Below are 22,996 nucleotides of genomic sequence, written 5' to 3' on the forward strand. Positions count from 1 at the left end.
CCTCCTCTACAAATCAAACCCTACATGTTTGCAATAGTCTTCGATGGTTGGCCGCTGAATACCTCCACTAGTGGCCAACAGTATTGGTCTCATAATGGTTTTCATATTCATTCATGGAGTGCTTTTGAAATGTAATGTGAGATCATCATAGCCAGTACAGTACAGTACAGTACAGTACAGTACAGTACAGTACAGTACAGTACAGTACAGTACAGTACAGTACAGTACAGTACAGTACAGCACCACTCACTTCAGACGGGTCTGATTTTCTTTGTCGTCAAATGGTGGCTCAGACATTTCCCAACGCTCTGTTTCAGAGTGGACTGAGCATTGTGACAGGGAGGCCTACATAAACGCAGAACAGTGCTGGGAAGACCCCACGGGGGACACACAGAAAGACGCATATAGGCAAGAAGAAACGAGAGAGATGTTCGTCATCTTTTCAAAAAAAGTCACAATGTTCATTTAATATAAAACACCCTTTAAATTGACAGGCTGGATCGAGGCCCGCCCGAGGGCAGGGCTTTATCCCATCAACGGGCTATACCACTCGCCAAACTGCAAATCGGGGGTGGGAGGAAAGCCCATGTCCTCCTCCTCCTCCTCCTCCTCCTCCTCCATGGCAGGTGTCCTCTCAACGCCCATCGTGTCCCGAGTATCACACACAAAAGATTTTGAAACATGCATTTTACTACATTGTACAAAGTCAAAAGCGGGGAGGGGGGGAAAAGGCGACCATATTTTTTAATGTGTTGCCATTTGGCAGAATGTCAGTGTCTCTCTGCCTGCCGCCTCCGGAGGCGTGTCCTGAGCCCCACACACAGAGTCTTGATAGTTGGTCGTCTATTAGAGGTGTCCATTTTGTTTCCTGGCACTCTGCAGGGTTAAGTGCCGTACGTCGTCCCTTTTTAGACCGACAGCTGGAGGGAGAGTGGAAATCTTTGTGTGAGGGCAGGAAAGATTATACTCAACAGTTTGCAGGTACTTTAAACCTGGCTGTAACACCCAGCGTTGCAATAATACAACATATTTTAATTAATTAATTAATTAAAATTCACCTAAACGTCATCATTGCAATGCCATTGGTCATGATATTTGCATATAAATACCCCCACAGAGGCTGAAATTCACACAAATTAAAAATCTCTGGACTTGACCTATGACCTTTGACCTTTAACCATGATAAAAGTAAGTAAAATAACTAATATGTTTTTTTTTTTGTGATCATTAGAATGTCTAGAACATGTTTTATTTATTATTGTGAAAGATATCCCCCAAATGTAAAATTAAATGTAGTATTTTAATAATTATTATAAATGTCCATAACATTTGCAAAGAAACTTAATTTTTAATTTATTTTACATAATTTCTAAAGTCATAGTAGTAAAAAGTAGTAGTAAGGTTGAGATCTCTTTTTTTGCAAGTAGAAATATATTACAGGTTTTATGACCTCAATTACGCCCCCAAAAAACCTGAACTGAACATTCAGTGGATTTTCTGTGGTCTGGAGTTTTCTCTAGGGTTTGGAAGCCTTTTGAGATGCAATGAAAACAGGCAAAACAGTGAAAACGGTGACATCTGCTGGCAAATCCCATTGACTTATATGGGATTTGCAGGCTGTGACATCACAAACAGCAGGAAAATCAGAGCACCTGTTTGAACCAGGAAATCGACTGAATGTTAAAAGTTCCGATTTTTTTGGGGGGGTGCAATTGAGCTCAGAAAACCAAAAAAAAAAAGTAAGAACATTTCCCAAAACTATTTTCATAATCCCTTTAAGACAACAGTTTTTAAGACTAATTTGCTTTTGTTTTAACCCATTCTGACCGGGCACCCATTTTGGTGTTAGCATCATGTTATGCTTTATCTATTGAAAAATAGCAGATCTACAAGCTCATATTGCGCCACCGAGTGGCGCGATACGAGCTTGTAGGTCTGCTATTTTTGAAAAATCGAAGAACGACTGACATTTTTTAAATATGATCTCAGGTCAGAATGGGTTTAATCAGACCAGTGTGTGTCCAGTGGAAACCTCGTATGAATCTGATCTCGGTCAGAATGGGCTAGCTAAAGAGTGCTGTGTTGCGTCCCGAATATAGCCGATCTATTATCTAGATCTGCTATTTTCGCTATTTTTGTACAAGAGTGCCCTCTTATGGGATTTCAGCCCCTGCCTCTAACGGTCTCTGCACGTCCCTGCTTCTTCCTCACAAGGCTGCGGTTAACGATCATATGAATGGTGGAAAGCGCAGTGATGTCCAGTTAAATTATTTCCATGGCAAACCTTCTTTTTTTCGACCACTGCATCTACAGTATGTGACACTCCCATAACGGTGTTGCATTATTGTCGTGTTTTATTTGAGGGGTTCTGTTTCTCTAAAAGGGAGAAGACTCCCATCTGTCCGTTCCTTATACACTGACATTCACATCCCATATCATGCTCTGCTCTCTCTCTTTCTGTCTCACTCTCACTCTCACTCTCACTCTCTCACACACACTCTCTAATATACCTGATTTATAGAGTACCGAAGTCCTGACGTCACTTGCTCATCTCCTGGGTCACCGAAGTATTTTCTCTATGGAAAATAACATGGGGGTTCATCTTAGAATCGTGTATGTATAAGAATCTGTCACCGGCGATATTGTCAGGGAGGCCGTGCTCTGCAAGTCTGTATTGCATACGGTAATCGGTCACCAATATTGGATACAGTCTGTTTCTGGAGAAAGTTTGATTAATTAATTAGGCGATGTTTCACATCCATATACGAGTCAAACTGCTGTGCTTGTCTGTTCATTTTTGGAACTCCGTTATGACGCAATGTTAAACACGTCTATGGCAATTCAGAACGGGGAGGGGAAAAAAACAGGACCCAGGTAGGATGAGTAAATTACATCAGACTATACGGTGCTCTATACTCTGCTGTGCACCATAATAAATTACAGTAGATCTACAAACCCCACAACGTGTCATGTGATATCACAGAGCATTATGGACTCGTACATAATGCTATAATACTCACGACACATTGCGAGCTTGTGGGATCTGCTATTTGCGGTGGTGCGACACCAGCGCACAACTAAGCATAAATCGGGCTTTAAAAAAATGCTTTACCACACACACACACACGCACGCACACACACACACACACACAGAGTCGCTCCCGCACGCGCGCACAGTCACACCACAGAGGTGCCGGAGGTCACCTTTTGGTCCTCGGCCCAGGGCTGCAGGTTCTGGAGGGCGTACAGGGAGGAGTTGTGCAGACACAGGGGGTCCTGCTGCAGCGGCTGGCTCAGCGTCTTCTGGAAGGCCTCCTGCTGCAGCTGCAGCATCAGCCGGTTGGCCTGCTGTCTCTCCGCCTCTCTCTCCTCGGCTGTCTGCCTCCTGGACCCAATGTATAGGTGGGGAGGGAAGGGGAGAGGAACGTCGCATGAAGTTATATTAATGGATATTATAGATAGAGTAAAAGTATAAACCTTGCTTTTCTCCTGTTTCTGTAGCTGAGGCAACATGATGTACAAGTACCGTCATCTCCGGACTATAAAGCGCACCTGAATATAAGCTGCACCAGCTAAATTTAGGGAAACAAACAAATGTGTGCATATACGAGCCGCACTGGACTATAAGCCGCATAGAGGCCATAGAGATAGATTTAGAAGGTCCCCTAGCCCATTCTGACCTGAGATCAGATTCATACGAGGTTTCCACTGGACACACACTGATCTGATTAACCCATTCTGACCTGAGATCAGATTCTAAAAATGTCAGTCGTTTTTTTAGATTTTTCAAAAATAGCATACCTACAAGCTCGTAGCGCGCCACTCGGTGGCGCGCTATGAGCTTGTAGATCTGCTATTTTTAAATAGCTAAAGCACGACATGATGCTAACACCAAAATGCGTTCCCGTTCAGAATGGGCTAGTGGCCGTTAGCTGTAAAAATCCATAGATTAGCCGCACCGTTGTATAGGCAGGGTTCAAAGCATGGGAAAAAAGTAGCGGCTTATAGTCCGGAAATTACAGTATACACCCCTGCTGGACATGTCGCTAGTATGTCGAGGGACTTGCTTACCCCAATAGACTAAACTATGTGCATAACCAGATTCGGCACAAACAAGAGACTAAATTTAAGCTCTGTCATCAAAATGTGGAACGCTCTACCAACAGTCATTAAGACATGAAAATTCCTTGACTCCTTCAAAACCGCTCTCAAAGGGCACCTATACGGACAGCTGCAATTTGAAACTGGCCCCCCCCCGTAAAATCTGAATCCCCCACCCTGCACCCTATCATGGGGGTCTTACATCCAGAATTCCAGACCCCCAGGAACACGCCCATGGGGCTGGGCCGGTTCCGGCGAGCCACCCCGCTTTCCGGAACGGCTGAGAAATGACAGAGTTACCATGGTTGCACCACTTCCTTAAGATACAAATCTTCACTTTCCTACATTACTAGACCGATGCAATACCTTCACAGACCACCAGTGGTCTACGGACCACCAGTTGAAAACCCATGATCTAGACTAGAGTATAGGTCAACAAGACAGTAACAGCATTAAGGTGACCAACAGCCATCTTTATCTTCTTGAGCCCTGAGAGCAGAAGCATGCATGGCATCATATCCACTCAGCGAGTGGATATATAGTCCTCTCCTAATACTCTACTAAGCTCTAATGTGTACAAAGCTATAGATCACACGACCAGTGGCACGATGCGCTTAAACCTACTACACTGTCAATCCACAGCAGTCTGTGTTGACCTTTAGCTAAGCCCCTCCCCAAAACTGCTATGGTCCAATCGTAGCTAAGCATAACATGGGTCCGATAAACCTCCAATAGTTTTCCTACGTATATGATAAAACGTTGTTTTATCAAAAACAAATGTCACACATATTTTTCCAGTGCATATGGCAGGCCTTGTTGACGGATTTGGAAGTCTGGTTCCAAAAATGAACCAGTATTTAATGTGTAAAATCCATGATATTTACATTGGAATGAATGAGCCCGGCTGGAAAGTGTCCAAGTGGGAGTGTCTTAAGTGGGAGAGGGCGGGGCTTTGCTAAAGGTGAATTGTCTCATGAGTGAAAGTGTGTGTGAGGATGACAGAAAAGTTACATTAATTTGCAGCTATATAATTGATGAACTTTGAAACGTCTCTGTTTACTCTTATAACTCCCCTGCCCCACATGTGAGCCTACAGATTATCTGTTACTGTATATACAGGTTAGGCTACTACTATAGGTAGAGATTCAAATGATATACTGTATAGTCATAAACGATACATTTCCATATGGTGACACATCGTCACGCGTTGTGGGCTTGTAGATCAGCCATTTTCAGCAAGTGAAAAAAACCGAGCCATTACGACGGCATCAAGGCCCGCCAAGATACATTTTGTTCGACTAAATCAACTGTAGATTTAGTCTACTAAAATCTTATGATATTTAGTCGACTAAAACTAGACTGAACACTAAAACATTCCGGGTGACTAAAACTAAAACTATTCAAGAGACTGACTTAAAAACTAAAATAGAAATTTGCTGCCAAAAACAACACTGCGTACAAAAGGCAACGTGAAAGCTGCAGGTTGAGGCTTCTATAATAATAAAGTCTTTCATGCACGCCGGCTCCCCATCCATTAGCCACACGTTATTGTTAACAGCATTATCATAATGCAATTGTGCCGGCTGTTGATTCGATCATGTGCTTGTTACTAGCGTAGCCGTGCACGCGGAGAAATCCCTCATCCCCCGTCCTGTATCAGGTGCACACACACACGCTACGGGGAAATGACATAAATCTCTGCAAAAGTGGGAAGTCTGAAAGGCGACGTATAGCCAATTCCTTGGTTATTCATGGCATGTTGTTTTTTTTGGGGGGGGGGGGGTTATTTCATATTCAGTCATTTATTGATTCAAAAACATTATTCCACTATTTCCATTTCCATTCTGCAATTACAGTCTCTATATCCCTCTGTCTTAATTTAGAACGAGGCTTATTCCATTATGATTTCCAATACATTTTTAAATCGGCAATCAAATGAGAATTTTTTAGTTTTATTTCTAATGGCATATGAATTTATCTTTTCTCAAAGATAGACTATAGGGTGTTCAGTATCACCCATATTTGTCGCAGAACCATTTCAAAACGATTAAAACGTTTACGAAATGGAAATCAAACTTGTTGTGGAGGAACGTTAACACAATTTAAATATGATTATTCAAAGGTAATTCAGCCCCTCTTAATATACCTTTTGTAATGTGCCCGCCGCCCTTAAGTAAGGCTGAGGTATCATAATTTGATTTCCCACTCATTTACTTCAAATTGGCTGCAAGCAATGCAGACAGAATGAAGTGAGGGCTTTTTTCCCTCCCTTCTTCCACAGACTGCATGTGCAGTCAGTTCCATCTATGATGAGTGGGTCAATATTGCTTTGTACAGCACATTTCTAAAAAGCCTTTTAGGCGGGCCAGCAATAATTGTGCTTGGTCAAGTGAACTGGCCTCCAAGATACTATACTTGTAGCTACGCTAAGCACAATATTATGTGTCTGGTGATGCACGCTTGAATGCTTCAGCTGCAGAGACTGTCAATCTCACTTGTGTTTTCATTCAAGTATATATAACTCATTCAGGGCGGGAACACCTTTTGGTGTTTCAAGCATTGTTACACTTTAGCTAAATCGTGAAAATGTGGCTCAATTCTTTGCTTCTGGAGGGGGTGGGAGGGGTTGTCCCTGGCACAACATATTTTCAGATGGGGGGGGGGGGGTTGGCATCCAATTATATGTAATGGGTTGAATCACACCAAAAAAAGAACGGTCCATGGGAAGTGACCCTACCTCCATTTTGTGCGTCTGTTCTGGAACCAGGTCTTGACCTGTGCGTCGGTCATCTTCAGGGCCTTGGCGAGGGTGGCGCGCTCGGCCGACGCCAGGTACTTCTGCCTGTGGAAGCGCTTCTCCAGCTCGCAGATCTGCACGCGGCTGAACGACGTGCGAGGCTTTTTCCTCTTGGGAGGCGTGCGGTTCTGGTAGGGGTGGCCGATGCGACGGGTCACGGAGAAGGGCGAGAGGGCGGCTGGAAAGACAAAGAATTTGAAGGGGGGGGGGGGGGGAGAAAATGTATAATAATTAATAAAATGTTTTATTAGGTCAGTATAGGCTATTAGGGTTAATATGACTTTTTGCTAGTTGTGTGTGTGTGTGTGTGTGTGTGTGTGTGTGTGTGTGTGTGTGTGTGTGTGTGTGTGTGTGTGTGTGTGTGTGTGTGTGTGTGTGTGTGTGTGTGTGTGTGTGTGTGTGTGTGTGTGTGTGTGTGTGTGTGTGTGTGTGTGTGTGTGTGTGTGTGTGTGTGTGTGTGTGTGTGTCTCCTTGTCTTTCCATCTCTTTTAATGAACAAAAAAATGACATTTTCAGGCCAGGGTACCAATTTCACTGAACCAGGAGAGAAAGCTCATGATAAAACAAGTGAAATCGGAAGTGATGAAACATAAAAAAGGAGCAGACCAAAACTGGCACATGAAATTAACTGGCTGGTTGTCCCTGCACCTGAAAATTCTGTTAAAGAGCTGGAGAGACAGGGATGCCCATGTAACAAAAAAACACTATGGACAAAACATTGTGTAGAACTAAAGTGGCTAACGCACACAAACTGCAGTCATTAGTGTGCACATGGGTTTTAAGAAGCTTTAGAAACAAGATCTTCTTCTGAAAGCACCGTGTTGTACTTGACAATAAAGTGTAATAACTTTGACCACCTTGTGAAAGTACTACAATATTACTTAATTACTCATGAAAGCAATGGTATTACTGTGAGCCATGGCTGACATGGTTTTTACATGTCCCCACCAGGGGGGCAGTCAGCCAGATATTTCGTGAAGCCTCTTTTGAAATCGGGACTTCCTGAAAGTTCATATAATGGCCTGTTGTGGCGCTGGACTGGACCCAAAAAGCCCCATAGCTCCATAGAGGCCCATGTATTTGGGCCCAACTTCACCTAGACTGTATTACCTTAATAAACATGGGCATGAATACTTTCTGCTTCCAGTCACTAGTTTAAAGTCTCATTTCTAATGTCATAATATTATTTTTGGAAAATTATGGCCCCATTTATAAAAGAAATGACCATAAAGTCGCGTATGTTCTGAGTGGCGTGGCTACCGTTAGTCTATGATCGGGATCCCCCACCCACTCGAGTCAAAATAAAAACCAACGGAGAAGAAGGGGGGAAAGTCCCGCCTCGCAGCGCAACGCAATGTGAGCTTGTAGATCTGCTATTTTCGCTATTTATTTATTTTTGCCCAAAAGTGCCCTCTTACGGGGGGCGCAACCCAGCACTCTTTAGCTAGTGGAGATGCGGTTGTACGACATTGATTTTCTAAACGTATTTGTTCAATGAAAAATGCTGTGTTCCAAGATCAGTAGACTTGGGGGAAAAAAAGCTATTCTCCTGAACGCTGCCTTCCGGCATGGCATGGAAAGGAAAGGAGTGGCATTTTGCGTTTATTTCACCGTGTAGTAAATGCTGCATTCGTGGTCTAGAAAGGGCAGTTGTTTTACAGACAGGTAAAAGGGCAGGGGCTGAAGCCCTCTTTGATGTCTATGTGTGCACTTCCCTGCCTGCTACTATACTAATACTGCTTATATAGTACAGTAACGTGATCCCTATAGGGGCTATACTCAGAATTACTACGGGGGTGGTGTGGGGGGATTTACATTAACCATTTTGAATCCCTTTTCTTTGGGGAACATTAGCCGAAAATAGCAGATCTATCTATACAAGCTCCCTGCAGCGCCTCGCACCCCGTTGTATAGATCAGCTATTTTCGGCAAATGGGTTCATTTAGGCCTGCACGTTGAAATTTACCTATAGGCTATGTTTCTATATCAGTGGTGCTCAATATTTCATGTCAAGGACCCCAAATCTGAAAATATGTTGTTCCAGTAACCCCCCCCCAGAAGCAAAGATTTGAGTTAAAAATGTTCACTCTGAAAGAATATATTCAAAGATTTGAGGCACATTTTCACGATTTTTCAAAAATAGCAGACCTACAAGCTCGTAGCGCGGCACCGAGATCTGCTATTTTCCAATAGCTAAAGTATAACATAATGCTTAAAACATCAAAAGGGGTTCCCGCCCAGAATGGGTTAATAACTGTCTGAAAATACACATTAACATCATAACAGTTAATAATAGTGTGAGGCTATGAGGATATCTGTCAAATGTACATTTTTTAATCTGCAACACAATTTGATCCACTATAATATAGTGCTTCATCTTTCTCTCAGCTGAGCTGAGGGGTCCTTAATTGGCCTGACAAACATTGAAGAGCCCCACATAGTTACTATATTATCACTGTACTGCTTCTATTACTTGTACTATATTACTGTTATGCCTATACAGTGTTGGTATCGTCGACTAAAACAACGACAATTTTTTTTCGTCGACTACCTTTTTTTTCTCTGACAACTAAATGAAAACTAAGCATGCATGATAACTGAAACTAAGACTAAATATACTGACAATTTCGTCAACAAATAAAAACAAGACTGAAATGCTAGGAAGGGACTAGTGGACAAGAGAGCCAGTATAAGTCATTTTACACATGGTTTGAATGCTGAAAATAGCCGATCTACAAGCTCACAACGCGCCGCAGCGCGACGCGTTGTGAGCTCGTAGATCGTAGCTCATAGATCGATTCAACTCTTATTTAATACTACTACTGCTAATACTACTACATCCTAGTAGTATATCCTAGTATAGCACCCCAAAACATACTTTTCTATCAATTCCACACACTATGAAACCTTGAATTTGTGGATTATTTTTGTTTGTTTTGTTTAATGTTTTGTTGTATTCCTATAAGTGAATAATTTGATGGCCAGTGTAGTCTTCAAGGCTTTGTGGTGAACTATATATACTCCTTTTAACCCATTCTGGGCGGGAACCCCTTTTGGTGTTTTTAAGCATGATGTTATACCTTAGCTATTGAAAAATAGCAGATCTACAAGCTCATACGAGCCACGAGCTTGTAGGTCTGCTATTTTTGAAAGATCGCGAAAATGTGGCGCAAATCATTCAATATATAGAGCGTTTTTAAGTCAATTTTTTTTGGGGGGGGGGTCCCTGAAACAACATATTTTCAGATGGTAGTCGGTGGCCGATTACATATATAGTTTCTGGGGTCCTTGACATGAAATATTGAGCACCACTGATATAGAAACATAGGGTTTTCAGAATTGTTTTGTCTGGTCTAAATGGGACCATAAGGCCAGGTGTGATGTGTAGGGAAGAGGACTTGGGGGGAGGGGGGGACGGGGCTGACTCACCTGAACAAGCGGCTTTGGGAAGAGGATAGTCTGTTACGGCCAGAAGGCCGTTGCCGTCTTGCAGGTGAGCAGCGAGCTCGGGGTAACAATAATAATAGCGTTTGGCTAACGACTCCACCGTACTCCACGCGGCGGGGCCGGGGACCCCCTTGACCATGTCCCCCGCCTTGAGGAGAGGAGTACAGAGGTCTGGCAGGGACGTGGCGGCCCCCTCTGGCCTCCCATTGGCCTCTGCTGCTGGGCTAGTGTCCTCTGACTCCTCCCCTAAAGGAAAGGGGGTGAGACACAGTGAAGGTACCCCATGCTGGAGTATAGTGTCAAGTCACTGAAGGCCTAAATTCATAGTCCACTTTTAGGTCACCACCGAAAGGTTGACCACCGAAACGATCACCTAAAGTCATATGGAGTATGAATAGGCCTTAAGTACTCAAGTATACTGTACTTGGGTACAGTTTTGAGGTAATTGTAGGCCTACTTTACTTGAGTATTTCCACTCCACTATACATTTCAGAGCCAAATGTTCTACTTTTTCCTCCACTACAAATATTTGAAAACTTTAGTTAGTCTCTTTGTAGATTTTGATTATGATTACAAAATAATACATGAACCACTTCAACCTAATAAAAACCTGAAATGGGACATTCTGCATAAAGAGTTTTACTTTAGGTACTTTAAGTACATTTTGATGCCATTACTTTTTCACCTTTACTCAAGTGAGAGTATTTATATATTGCAGACTATAGAGCGTAGCAGTCCCGCCCCCTACCAGGGCCCAGGAAATGATTCTCTGTTCATTTTCCTCAGTCTTTTCAAAAAGTATTTATTTAAAGACCTTTTAAGCCTCGTACAAAGCCAACTCTTGTCGTGACAAATCATGACAACAAACACAATTATTTTGGGTCAAAAAAAGAATTAGAAAGAAGAAAAAAACGTCAGGTTTTTCTTTTTCTTCTTTGTAATTATTTGTTTGGTCCAAAATATTGTGTTTATTGTCATGATTTGTCACAGCTTGGTTTGTCCACGGCGTAACCGTCTTTAAATAAAGACTTTTTGAAATGTCTATGGAAAAATGCATTGGGAATCATTTCCTGGGCCTGACGTTGTCATGACAGGGGGCGGGACTGCGACGCATACCTTTACTCAAGTAAAACATTTCAGTACTTTTCCCACCACTGTGGGTTTGTGTAGGGACAGTGCATTGGGGGAAGAATTGGGCTACACTGCATATACAGTATATCTATATATTTAGTCAAATTATAGCCATGTTGAACTATAACTGCAGAACCTTGGGTTGTATAGAAGGCCATAGTTTCCCAGTAGGTCGGGACCCATCTTTGGGTTGTGGACCAATTATTATAAAATATCTCCTGTTTTCCGTTTCCTACACTTAAAGCTATACATATATTATACTATTTCAAAAGAATTTAAAAAGTTGAAACAAAAACTAAATCACAACTTCTCATCAATGAAAACAATCCAAATTCCAATTCCAAAAACAATTCCAACTCTTAACATGAAATAAATCTAATCATTTCCATAAATATATAAAAAAGTATAGTGACAATAACAGACCTACAACAAGCTCACAACATGGCACGTTGTGAGCGTGCTATTTTCACTAGTTTGGGTCCCGTGCTAGGGCATATGTAGCTCTGGTCCATAGCTCTAATGAGAGATTATTAGAGCTATGGACCAGAGCTATATGGCTTCCAGCTTCATGGTACTGTGACTTGCGTGCCTTCAATTTGTGCTATAGCATGTCAATCAAGTAGATGCCTGATTGGGCAAACATTTCTCAATGGGACACTTCAAATGTGATTTATTCTCCCTGGTAATATAGGCCTATAGTTTTACTATACCATTCAAATATGTAATTTACTGTGAATATTGTTTATTATTTATTTATTTCTATATAGATATGCCACTTTCAGTAATATCAATCTGCATCTTGTGTATTAATAACAACTTATCATCCGTCTGCATCATAAAATATCTATGAATCCTGTCTATTTTGTCAGCCGTGGGTAAACAGAAGATCGATAAGTGTGTAACGTGATCGTTTCTGGCCATGGATCCAGTCCCTGTGTATATAGGATATACCACCACATATACTCATTTTGTTTCCTCCAAGAATGGAAATTTACAACATTAATACAGTGACACTTCTCCCTCTTGTTCCTCCCGTCAGCGAGCTGTTGTGTCGGCCTGTCTTACAATGTTTGTTTTCTACCCGTATTGTGTCAGAAAACACTACCAGGAGCCAAAATGAATATGAGAAGCACATCTGCATAGGTGTCCCCTTGGGGGGGGGGGGGGGGGGGGGGGGGGGGGCAACAACAACAACACGCGTTCAGAGTTCAGCAACCTGAAAACTCGTTTGCCAACATGAGCAGAACATTTTCACAGGGAAATGGAAAACAAAGCTATACTGCACGATTCGACGATGATCATTTTCAGGGGACTGGGCTGACGATCCCATGACACAAACACGAGTGCCGAAATAAAGCCTCAGTCATCCATGATTTTGCAGCTATAATTAAGGCCTATTCATATAGTCCAGTTTTCGGTGAAGAGGTGACCACCGAAACGCTGCTTAGTAAAAACAGAGAGATGTGTTGTGTGAGCGCTGACGTCATGTTGTAGTTTTTGGTGGTTATACCTCTTCACTGAAAACTGGACTATGAATAGGCCTTTATAGGTCACGATTGAATAAAGTCCACGTGAACGACGCCTAAAATGGCATATAGCATCTCTTATAAATAAGGCATATTCATACTCCAGTGACCACCTTTTCGGTGGTCAACTCATAAGGTGACCATGCATGCAGCATTTCGGTCGGTGGTTCACCTCATCACCCACAACTGAAGTATGAATAGGCCTTTATAGTCTTTTGCCCTTAAAAATAGAATGTGTCTACAGGCGTATATAGGCTGCTATATCGTTTCTCATGCAGCCATGAAGAAGCGTGTCTGTTGCTGTCTCCAACGGCAGGCAGCAGGCCCGCGAGGAGCAGATAATACTGCATTAGACGGCTATTTCAGGCCATCTGTGAGGCTGCTAATGGACCAGGCACATACAAGCACGCTCAGACTACAAACAACACCAGTATAAAAACACACAAACAGATCCCAAGCTGCTGACAACCTGCAGGGAACTGCATGCTGCGAATGGTTTCGTGTTATGAATATGAAAGCGTTAAAATATTGAGTTTATTTATTATTATTATTATTTTGGCAAATATATACGTTATATATATATATATATATATATATATATATATATATATATAGCAGAGATAGGATATGGCCTATTGTTGGAAGATATTAGCTTCATGATTTGAAAGTGTATCTTGGTGTGCCTGCATGATTTGTCTAAAACCTCTTAAGGGTTAAATGTGTGTGTATATATATATATATATATATATATATATATATATATATATATATATACACACACACACACAGCCTGGCCCTGACTCATGCATGGCAAGTTGTGTCTGGAATTATGTCATAAATAATAAATGCATTCTAAGAATTCTAGACTGGATGGATATACATAAAAAAATAAAAAATATGCACACTACTAGATCTACTATACACGAATGCGCACACACACGTCACACACGAGCGCGTTAGGGCTATTTAGATCTAGTCCTCAACTCCTCATTCAACATTGCGAGAAAAGAAAGTTAACTATATGGCGAGAAAAGAAAGTTAACTATGGTGTGTGTGTGTGTGACTGTGTGTGTGTGTGTGTGTGTGTGTGTGTGTGTGTGTGTGTGTGTGTGTGTGTGTGTGTGTGTGTGGGGGGGGGGGGGGGGGGGGGGGAGATCAAGCACTGCCTCCGAACCTACACTGGACCGTATTCAATTTAAACAATAAGTAGATAAAAATGTTCTTTTTTTTTTTTTTTTTTTTTTAAATCTCGTTTCAACTGAAAACATTGTAAATATTGTCCCAAGCAGGGAGGCGTTTGTTTTCGTCCCCGTGCAGCGCACAATGACAGAGGAAATGGTCGAGAGACTAAATCTGTAGCCTAGGTAATACAATTTAGCATAAGCATATAAAAGATAAAAACGCCGCCGTGGAGAATATGTTGCCCATAATAAAACCACTTATACTTAATAACACTTCACGGCGACAGCGCTTCCCTTTCCCCACTGCGGATATTACCTTTGTAGCAATCTAATAAATATATCCGTGAAGGATTCTAAAGGGGGGATATTGAAATATAACATGAACACATATTGCTATTTATTACGTTGGAGTGAGACAAAGCAGAGAGTATAATAGCAGACACTGCAGACTTCTGTCACATCGTGGAGGCGAATCGAGACTTCGTGGAGATATTTCAGAGTAGGATAAGCCTATATAAGCCGCTAGAAAACCGATATATGCTGAGACCACAGACAGACAGACTGTATAGACTGCATATTTGGTTCTGTATATATAGGCCCCGGCCCGGTTGTTCTCTATTTGAATGAATTAAAATACTTTTCTATAGGCCTATTTATATAGCATTAGGCAGAGCACAACGAGACATGATGCAGTCCAACGTTGGGCGATCAAATATGTGATGAAATAAACGGTAATTGCACGAACTTGTCATTTTCAGCTGCGGGACCATGTTGGGATGATTATAACGACGATAACAGCCCCATTCATTCAATGGATGCGCGTAACAGTTATAGGTTATCAGGTGTTATTTTTGGTTTATATAGGCCTACTACTACTATACTGCATGCAACAGTCACGCACATGGGATACTGCATCTTTGTCAAAATTGCTGCCGAGCAATGGAAATTGAGTTAAACCGATATTGTTTTAGTAGGCCTATAGCTGTAATTGCATAACTAAAATTAAATAAAAAATAAAAGCAACAATATAGCTCAAGGCCATTTGTGTTTTTACATGCACGGCTATAGAGACCCCCAGGGGTCCTTCGGGGGGTTCCAGGGGGTCCCCAGCAAAAGCATAAGGGTCACAATCATTTTAACCACATATATATGTTGTTGCATTGCATGTGTTCCAACATAGCCGACTATAGCTCGCAGCACTACTGGCAGCCCGTTCCGCGACAAGCTTTGGAAGATCTTCTCTTCTGCATGGAGAAAAAACATTTCAGATAGGGGTCCGCGGTAAAATATATATCAATTTGGGGGAGAACCACTGGGCTATTATAGGCCTATATTGACCCATAGATATAATGGGCTATATTCTCTTCACACTGTGCCGAGGCCTGTTGACTATAAGGCTGTCTTCATGTGTATTTGAATCCGTTAATGCTTCGCTATTCTCTGTCAATTATAAAAAACCCATGTCGTATTCCGTTACAGCGCAAGCATTCGTCCCAGATAGACTTCGACGAGCAGAATATCGGGTCTCAGTCCGCTGCTGCGGGTCCATGCCGTGCTCAGCGTGCTGTGACAGTTGCGGTGAAATTTGGCGCAGCGTGATGGAAAACTTGTTCAAAAACAATTGGGGAGTTTTCTACTTCGAGTGACTTATGGCTATTAACTATAACCTAACCTATATAATACCTGGCTATACCTGGCTATATATCCTATAGCCTAAACGGGTCTCTCGACTATAGGCTAAAGAAATCTGAAAAAGATGATAGCCTACACATCAGGAAATTAAAGAAATCACCGCTCACCATGCAGGCCTATAGGCTATTATATAATTAACCATCCCTTGTTTAGGCTATTTATATTGTTTTTTTTTAATATTATTATACGCCATTTCTTTATAAACCATCTTCAGCAAACGACTGTCGAGTCACGAGTTGAAGCCCCTTTTGTATTAAAATGAATAGAAAGGAGAGGCGGAAAGGATGCAGGCTTGAGCATATTGACACTAATCAATAGAGTGGAGAGAAACAACAAATAATAATTACAGCAGGACATATACAGTATAGCTGGGAGGAATTAAACTGCAGGCCCATAGTGGCTATACGTCGAGTAAAATTGATAAGCCTATTTACACTGTATCTTTTTGCAGTTGACATATCGTCCCGTGGCTCTTAATAATTGATGGAGGGTGAAAGAAGGGGGGGGGGGAAACCCATTCACAGATTGGTGAATATTTAATGCGGGGCCCATTGGTGATTGCTCTTCATTTTCATCTTCATAACGGTGACGTCATTAAGATATGAACACGGAACTATAAGCCATACTATAGCACCTGCCGTCACACTGCGCGCGCAGCGACTGGCTATTATATAGTTTGCTTAATGGAAATTAAAAAAGGCACTTCATGCCCCCGCTCCTCCCAGCTCAATGTAACATTATTTTATAGCCAATATAGGCCTTCATTCAGAGGCTATATACAATAAAGAAATACAATTGAGACCATGTGTATTCAGAGTACAATGGAAATATGCCTCAGGGATTCTTTTTTTGTGTTATCCTTTTGTCACCATTTGTATAATCGTACCACTATAGGCTACTATTTGCAAACTGGCGTGAAGTATTCAATCAATCAGTGGAAGATCAGATACTGCCTATAAATAAAATAAAACGCAACGTATATGCGCTACTATATGGCCTGCATGGATACAACGCGACTCATGTCGCTATAGGGCTTAAATATAACTAACGCGAATGGGAAGTATAACGTCGACGATGACCCAGTTTAGCCATATTCAATAATAACATTTAGCCTATATATATATACGCACAATCCCATAGGTCGGTGCTGAGACAAATGCAGGCTGTGAAATAATTCAAGGGAGGACTCGCAAGTCGTTTTGAAATGCTCCAAGCTTTATCTAAAAAAATCTGCTTGTTTGTTATAAAGTCTCGAGTTTAGCGAAAACATTTAACAGTTCTATAGAGACACTTGAGTGATATACAACCTTAGCCTATATCTTTATTTATTGTATTTATTTATTTTAAATGCCTAAAAAATAATGTAGTCGTCAATCATGACCTAAAAAATTAACATCTGTATATAGGCTAGAGTTAAGCATGCAAGCAAATGCAGCCATTACTGATTTATCTTCCTATATATTATTAATGTTACCTTCGGATGTAGCCTGTATCTATATATCTATATAGATAGATACCTATAGGCCTATAAATGTATCTATATATCTATATAGATATACCTATATAGGCCTATAAATGCCTATATTGGCTTTTCAAGGCATCTTTAGGATGTAAGGGAGCAGGAGGTGCACTTGTCGGCTGCCTAAGTGACTTATGAGGATAGAGGACAGATAGATGGCTCAGGCCCCAAATGTCTGAGAGTTATGCAAGCTATATGTATATATGCATGCAAAGCTCATTTTAATTTGCTCTGCATACAGCCTTTCACGCATTAGAAAGTAATATAGGCCTAGACATTTCGATTAATTAAAATGTAACCGATATTATTATAGGCACCGTTGCTGCATGCGCTACTTCTATTATTAGTATAGTAGTGGTAGTAGTAGTACAGTAGTAGCCTACTAGTAAACGTGTTGTTTCTTTTTGTTGTATTGTGTTATATGCTACTATATTAGCTATAGCATATTGTGTTGTCATATCCTATTATTTCATCTGCTTCCTGTGTTCTTAATAAGCTTTAATTCTGAAAAAGGGGTCTCTCTCTCTCTCTCTCTCTCTCTCTCTCTCTCTCTCTCTCTCTCTCTCTCTCTCTCTCTCTCCTCTCTCTCCTCTCTCTCCTCTCTCTCCTCTCTCTCTCTCTCGCTCTCTCTCTCTCTCTCGTCGTTAACCGTCATCCGTCCTAAATGGAGAGTGATGGCTCCCAGCCCTGATTCATCTGCGTGTCCGTGTCAATTTCTCCTCTCGTTCATCAGAGCGGCCCACTGCCGGGATAATAAAAACGGACTTGGTTCGCATTATGATTTGTCCTCCTAGATCACGAGCTAACGATCAAACCTGCAGCTCCGCATTGACAACATTACATATTATAATATAGGGCTATATATTGTAACCGCCACCATGCAGGGCCCTTTTTGGTTATCAATGGATGTAATATTTTTCTGAAACCGCACATATAGGTCCCGTGAATTTAAGTGGCAATTATAATCCACATATAGGCTCTGAAAAGCTATATAGGCCTCTCAAATATTAAGTTAAGATATTTTTGCCTGCTGTAATATATTAACCTATATAACACAAATTAGGCCTTTAGCATAATATGTTTTTATAGACAATTTCTCACCCTGGCCTAGATATACTTTGGCTACAATGGGAGTGTGTGCACTTGCACTATATGTGCACGGGGTTCAAAGAAGTGACATGGGGGTGAGTGCGCAGGGAATAGCATGCAGCAAACGACCACCATGGGCTTTATTCTGTGTAATTATGTCTTTATTTATTTGTATATTTTGTACCTGTTAGTCTGTCCTTCGCAAACCTCCGACTGCTCTCCATCCACGGAAACGTGAAGTTCGCGTTCCCCATGCCCGCCATCGCGGTCATCCCCGGGGGCGCGATGCCGGGCGGATGGTGGTGGTGGTGGTGGTGGTGATGGCCGGGAGGAGGCGGCGGGTGTGGCGCCGGCGGCATGGGTCTGTGAGCCGGCACGCGTATGACCCCGCCGCCGCCGACCCCCGCGTTACCGTTCCCGGAGTTCACGTTGACGTTCATGTTCATGCTGACGTTCATGTTCATGTTGACGTTGTAGGACCCCGCCGCCAGCCCCGCCGCCGCCATGGAGCAGGCCGGGTTGTAGACGCCGTTGTAGCCGTACACGTAGTCCGCCGTGTCGGCGCCGGCGCCGGTCCGGTTGGGCAGCATGCAGCTGCTGGACTGCTGCGCCGCGGGGTCCGCCGAGGCGCTGTTGAGGATCTGGTCGATGCCGAAGCTGATGGGCTCGTGCTGCGGGAGGCTCTGCTGGCTCACCGCCTCCTCGATGCCCGTGTGCTCCATGGCCGCTGCCTGTGGAGTGGACGGACGGACGGGGCTGCTTGGTGTGTAGCCTATAGCCCTATATCAGCTGCTGTTGTTGTAGACAGACCGTTTGATACGCTTTAGCATGCGTTAATGTCGAAAAGAAAACATAGAGGTTATCGTCGCCGGTACACGCGCACCACTAGCTGCCACCACCACGCCGCGTCTTTTCCGAGATGACACCTCCACCAGCACCACATTCGCTGCAGTCGCAGCAGTAGGACTTTCTTCTCGTTGTTTTCTCGTTGACGAGCATCGGGATCGGCCTGCTGCTGTTTTTTACTTCCCTTCAGAAGAACGTGTCCAGCAGCGCTATATGATCCAATATGTTGCCATTCCTTTTTTTTTGTTGTTATGTCCACGGTTGTTGTTTGCTAAATGATCTGGATATCACTCGACAGTGCAGACATATTATGTACAGATACATCCATCATTAGAGCACATTCATTTCCCACAACGAATTTGACAAGACAGCGGGGAAAAAGTAAAAAAAAATAAATACCCGAAGACAGCGGACGGGTATATATATCCGGATGACTTATACAGACCAAATCCGTAATAATTGGGTTCTCACGGGGGTCCCGATGATGTTCTCTGTTAGCCTAATATTCTGGTGGCAACAACAAAACAAATCCATTTAAAGCACATGCCCAGGCCATGCATGAAGCCTATAACAGCTATACAGTCTTGACTTCTCTACGGCGGCGCGTCAACGGGGGGAAAAAAAAAAGAGAAACGAAACAAAATGAAATGTTAACCTTGCTGCTGCTAACACATGAATATTAATTGGAGGAGCATGGAGCAGCGCTGCTATAGCTGACTTGTGTTGTGTCTCTGGATGTTGTAGTGCGTTTCAGCAGGTGAGACATGGCTTCGCCAGCCCCCCCCCCCCCCCCCCCCAACCAGACACACAGTTGTTTTCCTGCTGTCTGCATCGCATCTCTCTTAAAGAAGCCGCAACTCATTTTATATATCGCATTGGTTCACGTCTTGTTGTCATGATAGACCCCCAGCTACATGGCCACGGACGGACCCCCGTTTGAAAAGATTGTGCTCAAGGGATTTGTGTGTTTAAGAAAAAAAAACATACAAACCCAAATACATAAATGTATAGGACTATATAACCTTTCTTTCTTTGTTTTTTCATTTTTTTTAAGCTTCACATTGCTGAGCATTGTGAGCTTTTTATATCTGCTATGTATGAATAGCCGATCAAGTATTGTTTAAAGTGATGATGATTATGATGAGATATCAAGTCATTTGGCCGGAACCCCCTCAAGGACCCCAGGAGGTCCCCAGACCCCACTTTGAGAACCAACCATGTTTCTTATCCCGACACTTTTCAATGAGCCAGCTGTATAATAGGCCTATATATATATATATATATATATATATATATATATATATATACGCTGCGGATAAACACGTTGAAGATATGCTACCCCATGCATTCATTCATTAATTCATTCCGAATCAATTGCACCACGTCCTGCCGTGACGGGGTAAATAAATAGGCCTTTAAGGACGTTGAAATGACACGGCGACGCTAAGACTACTACGGGCCAATGGCGAAGCGCGGAGCCAATTGCACTACAGTCAGCAACCTGAATTATGACAGCAAGTCATTCAAGCAATTGGGATATATCATATAATAAGCGAAGTTAACATGTTGCATGCACTCAACATTAATCATAGTCTATTCTTTGTGGAATATATAAGTCTACCTGACTACCTCTGCGAAATTGCGAATACTATACAGCGCGTATATATACTTTATTGCAATTTGCAAATGCAATACGTATAGGTGTTTAACGTGATTAATCTGACATGAATTAGAACAAATATATTTGTAATATGTATGAAACTATGAAATATAGCATTTGACAATATAACATGTGAAAATAAAGAAATGCCTAGATTTTACACACACACACACACACACACACACACACACACACACACACACACACACACACACACACACACACACACACTTTATACACACTATACACACATGCATAACACCTGCATGCTCATAGGTCAGCCCATGGTGAAAACGCATGCAGCATCGTCGTGATTGGCACAAATTATTTAACCTTTCTCCGCCTGAAGCGACGGCCGCGATAGCCAGAGTCTCAATTCAATAAAAAAAAATGAAAAATGACTCATAATAAAAACCACAACGCGGGGAAAACGAATTTAATATATCATCGTTTTATTACGCACTTATTTCACTTTCCGCGCGAATAAACATATCTCTCAACTGCACAAAAGTGGCTAGGGGAAACATAAAAATCAATTGTGTGAATTCGAGGCCATATCAATAATATTAGTGCACGCACGGAGGAGAAGAGGGGAAATGTAAGCCCGCTTTCTATAGGTGTGTGTTTTGTATTTACGCGCGCAGTGGTAAAATGAATTAAGGGTGGTTGCATGCATGCAGCAACCCTGTCCGAGATAAGAACAGGTGCCCCTCCCCCGGCAGTGCATGGCTGCATGGTATAAATGCCCTTTTATGGAATTCACATGGAATAGGCCTAATATGTTCAGCACAGCGCAAAAAAATGGAGTTTATTATATATGCATCGTCTTCATCGGTGCATGATGGATGAAACTGCATGGTATACCCCTCGTTATTGCCATAGCCCCTGTGTAAAGGGCAAATGATTGGAATTTAACGTGGTTCTAGCCAATATAGGAAGCCAATCAGATTGCTAATGACCGGTATAGTGCAAAAACTCTGCAGGTTGGCCTGATTCAGAGAGGTTTCAGATTAAGAAAATCACTCCCGTGTGAAGTGAGGGGCGCAAATATATTAAAGTCTAACTCATGTTGCTATAGGCCTATGATTATGTAATTGTGATGTAAAATAAACGGTGACAAAACAAATTCAGCAGGTATGGCTAGCTTATATGGCGGCCATTTTTTATGAGAGAACATCTTGCACTTTTTCAGAATACTCCTGATCAAAGTAGGCTATAATTGTTTAACTTGAGGGAGCCTGCACGAATGACTATATTGATTTTTTTTTTTACAAGAAGCTATAGTATGATTCCACAGTCCGAAACATTTTAGAATCTGTGTTAATTTAAATTAAACCAACTAAAACCAAACAAAACTTTGAAACGCGTTGTCCTCATGGCACGTTTGATTCCACAAATGAAAGACATTCTTTGGGGTTGAGGCTATATAGATTCGCCAAGAAGAAAGATTCAAATCTAATTCAAACAGTTCGCAAATGGTAAACCTGTAATTGGTTTAAATCCTAATTATTACGGGCAATATGAGCGGTCGCTCTTATTGAAGCTGACAGGCCCATCTGACTCGACTATAGTGTTTGGTTTCATTACTTAACAGCATAGGCCATATTCAAACATAAAAAAAATATAATTACTCACTATACACAACTGTTATAGAGCACGTTATTGTTGTTGCATGGAGGGAATTTAAAAACTGATGGCATCCTTCCAAATAATATTGATGCATTGCATGCATTCACTACCGGTAGCATCAGTGACTAAATCCAAAACAGCTTCTATATAGCATGCAGGTGATCGACTATAGGCTATAAAACAGGGCCTATAATAAGACCAGGAATAAAAAATAAATAAAAACACTAACATTTTACAGATGCGACTGCAGTCTGAAACCCTGTTTTCTAATTACCTAGCACCACACACACACACACACACACACACACACACACACACACACACACACACACACACACACACACACACACACACACACACACACACACACACACCCTA

The 22,996-nt window shown here is 42.1% G+C and overlaps 1 protein-coding gene across 3 annotated transcripts; it reads right to left on the bottom strand.

Annotated features, from left to right (window-relative positions):
• Positions 1–824: 824 nt before the first annotated feature.
• On the bottom strand, positions 825–20,002 carry tlx2 (T cell leukemia homeobox 2). 3 transcript variants are annotated; one of them, XM_083786520.1, is made up of 6 exons: positions 18,668–20,002; positions 10,328–10,591; positions 6,839–7,076; positions 3,205–3,385; positions 2,511–2,576; positions 825–920 (listed from the first exon to the last, which is right to left on the bottom strand). In XM_083786520.1, the coding sequence occupies exons 1-6, from the start codon at positions 19,203–19,205 to the stop codon at positions 909–911; spliced, it is 1,299 nt and encodes a 432-aa protein (XP_083642646.1). In that variant the 5' UTR covers positions 19,206–20,002; the 3' UTR covers positions 825–908. The 3 variants fall into 3 exon arrangements, with proteins under 3 accessions (XP_083642646.1, XP_083642648.1, XP_083642647.1); XM_083786522.1 differs by lacking the exon at positions 10,328–10,591; XM_083786521.1 differs by lacking the exon at positions 2,511–2,576 and having other exon boundaries at positions 850–920.
• Between the last annotated feature and the right edge of the window lie 2,994 nt (positions 20,003–22,996).

Source organism: Protomyctophum parallelum, assembly GCF_964188405.1.
Source record: "Protomyctophum parallelum genome assembly, chromosome: 16".
Classification (NCBI taxonomy): Eukaryota; Metazoa; Chordata; class Actinopteri; order Myctophiformes; family Myctophidae; genus Protomyctophum; species Protomyctophum parallelum.